This window comes from Silurus aristotelis (assembly GCF_946808225.1).
Source record: "Silurus aristotelis genome assembly, chromosome: 18".
In the NCBI taxonomy this organism is placed as follows: Eukaryota; Metazoa; Chordata; class Actinopteri; order Siluriformes; family Siluridae; genus Silurus; species Silurus aristotelis.
The window spans coordinates 729,042-736,832 of NC_139591.1; the positions used below are offsets into that span (position 1 = coordinate 729,042).

The 7,791-nt window shown below is 40.5% G+C and overlaps 1 protein-coding gene across 1 annotated transcript in view; it reads right to left on the reverse strand.

Moving 5' to 3' along the window:
• Nucleotides 1–1,366: 1,366 nt before the first annotated feature.
• foxo1b (forkhead box O1 b) overlaps nucleotides 1,367–7,791 on the reverse strand; it is a 21,417-nt gene continuing 14,992 nt past the window's right edge. Inside the window, exons 2-3 of the mRNA XM_083567849.1 lie at nucleotides 5,022–5,213; nucleotides 1,367–4,537 (exon numbers count right to left, since the gene is read on the reverse strand). Coding sequence (XP_083423975.1) covers nucleotides 3,422–4,537; nucleotides 5,022–5,213 — 1,308 coding nt within the window. The 3' untranslated portion in view covers nucleotides 1,367–3,421. The remainder of the gene's footprint in view (nucleotides 4,538–5,021; nucleotides 5,214–7,791) is intronic.

Below are 7,791 nucleotides of genomic sequence, written 5' to 3' on the forward strand. Positions count from 1 at the left end.
CAACATGAACATAAACAACTGATACTGTAGGAAACAGCAGACACTCGAACACAATCCATTACAGTAATGTACTAAAGCGTTCGCAATTTGATCAAAGCGACGAGAAAATTGTTCTTATTTTATTACTGATCTGAGAAACGCTGCAAAGCAACTGAGAAAAACTGTAAAAGAGCATTATTACTATCACAATGGAATTTTAATATTTATTGCTATTGGAATCAAAACATTTACTTACAGAACTATTGCATATGCATGTGGTTGGTGGGTTCTCACCGATACCCAATTAATCTGATTTAACTGATTTATAAAATACATTTGTATATGTTTATACATTTTTATAAAGTGCATACTGGATAAAAACCAAAAACAACACTCTATGTAAAATAATACTGAACTTTATTTATTTTAAATGTGCTAAAATGTGAAAATGTGTTAAATGAAATAAATATGAATATATTTACTTATAGATATAATTATATAATCAATAAATTATGAATAATAAATATAATGTCTCTCTCCGTGCAGCACGCAGTCTCACATTAAAACAAACAGCGTGTGGTGTTGATTCGTCTCTACTAATGACAGCAGACCAGAAGCTGGAAAAACTATTGGTGTGGATTTTTTTGATACTTTCAACTATCAGTGCCTTGACCTATTATTACATAATAGACATTTTAGTTTGAAAGCCAAACTTTTTTATTAAATACAGATATTTTGGGGTGGGTCATAGTTTGGAGACCTCTGCTCTAAAAAGAAGACGTGCTAACGTGTGTATGTGTGTGTGTGTGTGTGTGTGTGTGTGTGTGTGTGTGTGTGTGTGTGTGTGTGTGTGTGTGTGTTAACCGACACGCCGCAGTTGAGCTGTGTTACTGTAATTGTGTAATATGGTGTACTTGTGAACTTGTGGGCATGGCTACATGAATACATGCCTCGTACACACTTATTTAATTAAGCGAGAAACAGGACCTCAGAAACATGATTGCAAATCTTACATTTTATTCCCAGTAAAAACATTTAGACACAACGTTTAGACTCTCGGCTTCCACTTTTATTGCAAATTTTTAAACAATAAATATAAATTTGATGAACTTTTGTGAGCTCCGTTTGTAATAAATTAACAATAAAATGTAAAGGATACATTCCATAAAGCCGTACTATTTATATTATATTAATGCTATGCAAACATTTCTACTTTTATTTTTAACGTTTATTCATCGTTTGAGTATGTAATTGTGGAACTAGAACACTGGTTTCTTCTTGGGGATCTTAAAAAGTTATTTCTGGATATTTTAACTACACACACACACACACACACACACACACACACACACACACACACACACACACACACAGACACACAAACAAATTTGTGAAAATGCAGAGTTTATTGTCATGAGATGTTTTAAGTGCTCAGGGTTTTACAAAATGAAACGTCTCAGTTTAACGACAGCTCAGCGTTTAGTTATTACCGGATTTGCGTCACCGGATTTGCGTCACCGGATTTGCGTCCTTCAGGCACTTTCAGTCTCTTTTACACACATTTAGATTTTTGTACAAAAACTCCAGGTAGTAAAGAGCATCAAAAAAGCTTGAGCGCTTCAAAAACATCCAATTTATCAGCACACGACTTTTATACACAAATTATAAACACAAGATAGAAAAAAATGAACAGGCATGTAATAGATCATCACTACACCTACTGCACATCTACAGAAACACAATAACATTCTAAAAGAATTATTAAGATATTTGTGAGGAATAAAGAGCAGTGCTCAATCTCAGTGCCAACAAACGCTCCTTCTTTGGTCAGAAATAAATAGATGAACAAAAAGAGAAAAAAATCTCCCAGTGTTTTATAATAAACTGTGAAAATAAATCATACTTTCTGCTTAGAAAGAGGCTTGATAAAGGTGTGACACAAGTGTGTGTGTGTGTGTGTGTGTGTGTGTATACAGATTTACATTACAGGGACTGCAGATGTTTGTAAGGACAAATGTCCAGCTGCAGCAGTTCATCTTCAGTGAGGTTAAAATGAAAATGATCTGAAATTCATCATTTATTCGAGTTAAGGACAAAATTGTTTAGAATCTCTACTAATACACATTTTTTTTCAGGTGCCATTTTCCTTGAAATGCCATTATGACATCACTGTAAAATTGTGGGAGGGGAAAAAACATATCAACCAATTATTTCATCCTGTCATTTTTCACCTCTCCTCCTCCACCCCATGTTGGTTTTATGCATTTGGGTGTCCGATGACAGAGGAAAAGCCGTCATGCTGACGATCTGGAATTTCGCTCGTGATAATAAGAGCGAGAGTAGAGTTTATAAAGGACGCCGTGTTTGTTCACGCCCACTTTTCACAAGCCAATCAGATGCGGTTTTCTCTATCATGTTGTTCAGTGTTCAGCTGCTGAAATCAAGCCGTGCAGTTTGTGGTGCAGCGTAAAAACTCAATGTGATGCTCAAGACATCAGGCAAATCGACACGTTATGGTAACATAAAAAACATTGATGGGTGGAGCTGGGTTCGAATCCCAGTAATAGAAAAATGGTAAATATACATTTTTGTTTAAAGTAAATGTTAAATGTGAGCCTGCAGACCTGCAGAAGGAGCTCATGTCATTTCATCCAAAACGTGAAAATTCAGTAGAGAATCCCATAACCGCCAGTGTGTCAATCCTCCATCTGAACTGCACCCTATACACTGTTCTGTTCCAGTCTCAGCTCCTGGAATTTACTCAAATATATCATCAATATCTGTCCAGGGAGGAAGGTCACATGACCTGTGTCCAGTTTAACATTAGAAAGATTTAGAAATAAAAAAATATTCAGAACACCAGGAAATATAAAATCTTCAAATATCAGTCATTAGAAGTGTTAAAAAAGTCTAATTGAAGCGCATTACGACAGAAAAGTCAAGCTCACACACACACACACACACACACACACACACACACACACACACACACACACACACACTGTATATACAGTATAAATGACAGTATACATTCTGTACATAAGGTTATATACATCACCGTACAAAAGTTTCAGTAAAACAACAACAGTCTCCACCTCATTATATTATCATCATCATCATCATCATCATCATCATCATCATCATCATCATCTCTACCTATTTATTTAATTTAATTAACAAACCTTTATGTAGAGGCACAAAGATCATTAAAATCAACAGATACATGCCTGGCAGGTATTATTATTATTATTATTATTATTATTATTATTATTATTATTATTATTATTATTATTATTATTTAACATATTTCTTCTCCTTTAATTATTTGTGATGGTGAAAAAATGATATACTTTTGAAAGTTATAAACCAGACACTAAAACACCTGCCAGTGTGTGTGTGTGTGTGTGTGTGTGTGTGTGTGCGTGTGTGTGCGTGCGTGTTTTTATCCCGATACCCAGCTGTGTGTGTTGCTCTTGACAGCAGTGTGTGTGAAGCCCTGCTGGCTGGCGGCCGGGTCGAAGTTGAAGTCGAGCGCGTCTCCGTCCATCAGCGTGTCATGCAGCACGCTCTCCACGTCGCACTCCAGCCGCTCGATCGCCATGTCATCCAGGTCGCTAGGCAAACGCTCCAGGTGGTTGTGATGATGATGATGGTGATGATGATGCGGCAGGACCGGACCGCGTCTGTGGAAACCGTTGCCATTGACGATGCAGTAATTGGGCGGCGCCGAATCCACTCCAACTCCACCACCTCCTGCCCCCATGTGCACCAGTTGAGGGTACGGCTTCATGTTGCCAAGGCGACCGAGATGTCCCTGAGGCATGAGGGTGCACCTGTTCATACTCACTGCTGTAGGGGTGTGTGTGTGAGCGTGTGTGTGTGAGTGTGTGTGAGCGTGTGAGTGTGTATGAGCGTGTGTGTGTGCGCTTATCGCTTTCCCTGCTTGCCCCATGTGCCCTTGAGCACTATAGGGAGGCAAAACTCTCCCTCCTTGCTGCCCTGCTGCCTCCATTGGGGGCAAAATGTCTCCTCTGTGTTCCCCGTCGTTACTCAAAAGTTCCTTTAAAAGCCCAGAAGGGCAATTAAACTGCCCTGTGTAGGGGTTATAACCCAGCGGCTTGCTGTCGGACAGAGTCTGGATGGTCATATTATTAACACAAATGCTGTTGTGCCACTTGGGGAAGTCCTGCGCAGCACTGTAGGGGGCGCTGTAATGAGCATTCGGAGTGTCCACGCTGGTCTTGGGCGAAAGCAGGTTCAGGTTATCTAACAGGTTCTCCATCATCAGGTTCTTGGAGCTGAAAGATCCGGTGACTTCGGACAGACTGGGCAGTTTGGAGGTGAGTTTAGTGGCCTGGTATCCGAGGTGAAGTTCTCCGCTCTCACTAACGTCCTCCTCAGGGAGGAAAGGAGATCGCCGGCCGCTCAGTGTGCTCGCGTCAGAGCTGGCTCGTGCCCGGAAACTTCCCCACGCTTCGAAATCATCGTTACTGTGAGAGTTCGGGCTGCCGAGCCACTTCGAGTAACCGGGACTGTTCGAGCCGCCATCCAGACCGACCTGCAGAGACATGAGGAGCAAGACACACCCCTCATCTGTTAAAACTCACCATCATCATCATCATCACTTTCTACGACTCATTCTGGACTGGGTTTTATGGAAGCCCGTTTCCGCCACTGAATAAAACATGTAAAAAAGGTTCTTGCGACTTGTTGTTACTGACTTGTTTTCTCCGAAATTGTGAGATATGAAAGTCCTATTAAAGTCCGAATTTATAACTCAGTTTATAACTCATTTGCGACACTTTCTGGCAAAGCAGCACAGGAAACCCTCAGATTCTTACAGAATACTGGAGTTACCAGTAACTCCCATATGGCCATTGTAAAGTTATGGCCATATTTACTCTTTGGCATAATAAACCTTTACGATGTACATATGTTATAATAGATATGGAAACCTATTATGTGCTTTTCCAGAAAGTGTTGGTTAAGCGAGCATTAGCATTAGCCTTAATGTTAGCACTAGCATTGCTCCTCATTCTCACCTTCTTCTTAGCGGCTCGTCCGCGGCTCTTTGAAAACTTGCTGTTGTTGTCCATTGACGCTGCTCTGCGGCGTGGAGATTTACCGCTCTTTCCTCCATCAGGGTTCAGCATCCACCACGAGCTTTTCCCAGTTCCCTCATTCTGCACTCGCACAAACCGGCTGTGCAGAGACAGATTGTGACGAATCGAGTTCTGCGGAAAAAACACATTTGTTTAAAAATAAAACAAAAAGAAAGGAACTGTAATATATAATAAAACTCTCAGGAGGTTAGCTGTATAAACATCAGCTCTGTCTGATGATGATGATGATGATGATGATGGCACAAGGAAGTCACAGGACAACAGTGTCCCATGAGAAAACCAGCGTTGGGAGAGACACAAGTGTTTACGGAAAACAGCACCGTTACAACCACAGGATTCCCTCCTATCAGCTCCATCGCCATGAGGGTGTGATGGACTTCACGTGATAGTGTTACCATGGAAACCATTAAAAAAAATAGTACAGGGGACCTGTTTAACCCCACACAACTAATACAGGAACACGCACCCATCACACACTCACACCAATCACGTACACACCCATAAATCACACACACACACACACAGATCAATCACACAAATATCAATCTCTCACACACACACACCAATCTCGTACACACCAATAAATCACACACACACACACACACACACACACACACACACACACACACACACACACACACACACACACACACACACACACACAAATATCAATCTCTCACACACACACACCAATCACGTACACACCAATAAATCACACACACACACACACACACACACACACACACACACACACACACACACACACACACACACACGCATATTAATCTCACACACACCCATCAATAATTCTAAGATGTGATCACACACCCATCACACACTCACACCAATCACGTACACACACATTAATCACACACACACACACACACACACACACACACACACTGCCTGTGGTTGATTTGGGTGGTGTTTTGTGTTCCACTGCTGCTGCTGCTGCTGTAAAATCTCCACACTGTTAATTTCCCTTTATCACTGATTCTGATGAAACGTTCTGTTTACACTGCTCGATCAAAGACTAAACCCAAAAATTATTGGTTCTGTCCAAACCCACCACACCCACACACACCCACACACACTCCCACACACACTCCCACACACACTCCCACACACACTCCCACATACTCCCTGAAGGAACTAGCCAACAGAAATCCTGTTATTTTGGTAATAATGAAGTTCAGTCCTGTTTTATTAAGCGATGTGTTTTTGTTGTTTTAAGCGAAATCCAAACCAAACGTCACCTTGACTGAACCTCGACACACATTTTTCACATTCCAGTGGGTTTTTTTTGTCATGATTTCCTTTCTTGTTTAGGGAAGCCCACTCTCAGCATGTAAACATGAGGAAGTTAGTGCAGAGAGAAGGAGGTGTAGAAAGTGCAGCTGAGAGAGCAGGGTGCACTTCCTGTCAGAGAGGAAGTGGACTCTGAAGACAAACTAAAATGACGGACAACGAGTTTGATGTGTGTGTGTGTGTGTGTGTGTGTGTGTGTGTGTGTGTGTGTGTGTGTGTGTGTGTGTGTGTGTGGGGAACTCCTGTTAGTGACAAATTCTCATCACACACACACACACACACACACACACACACACACACACACACACACACACACACACACACACACACACACACACACAGTGTGCAAACCCAATAACCTTGTTTCCACTTTTCAGGAAAACCCTCCCCTTTCCTGTCTTTCCCACTTCAACCTCTTTAACCCCTTTAATCTCACTCTCTCACTCTCTCACTCTCTCGCTCTTTTTTCTTTTCATTTTTTTTTTAAATCCTGCTCAAACTCATGCCTTTTAATTTTCTAAAATTCCTTCACCAGCTGTGAATCCTTCCAACTCCTAATCTAATAACTATGTTCAACAAGAAACATTATTATTTAGTAGTAATAATAATAGTAGTATTTTCTAATTTAATTTGAATTATTGAGTAAAAGAATAAAATATCAAAGAATGTTTTGTTTATAAAAAACAATTCACTTATCCAGGATTAAACATGTTACAGGTGAACACTGTGTTTACTGTGTACTGTGTGTTTATTGTGTAACAGGTGTGAAAGTGTTGGGTATTTAGTGTGTAATAGCTGTGAGTTGTATAGTCAGGGTGTAACAGGTATAGGTTGTGTGTATATTTGTGTAATATTAGTGTGTAACAGGTCTGTAAGTGTTTTGTATTTAGAGTGTAACAGGTGTGAGTTGTGTGTATTTAGTGTGTACCAGGTGTGAGTTGTGTGTATTTAGTGTGTACCAGGTGTGAGTTGTGTGTATTTAGTGTGTACCAGGTGTGAGTTGTGTGTATTTAGTGTGTACCAGGTGTGAGTTGTGTGTATTTAGTGTGTACCAGGTGTGAGTTGTGTGTATTTAGTGTGTAATAGGTGTGAGTTGTGTGTATTTAGTGTGTAATAGGTGTGAGTTGTGTGTATTTAGTGTGTAACAGGTGTGAGTTGTGTGTATTTAGTGTGTAACAGGTGTGAGTTGTGTGTATTTAGTGTGTAACAGGTGTGAGTTGTGTGTATTTAGTGTGTAACAGGTGTGAGTTGTGTGTATTTAGTGTGTAACAGGTGTGAGTTGTGTGTATTTAGTGTGTAACAGGTGTGGGTTGTGTGTATTTAGTGTGTAACAGGTGTGAGTTGTGTAACCCTGCACTCTGCACTTTGTAAAAGCCATGCA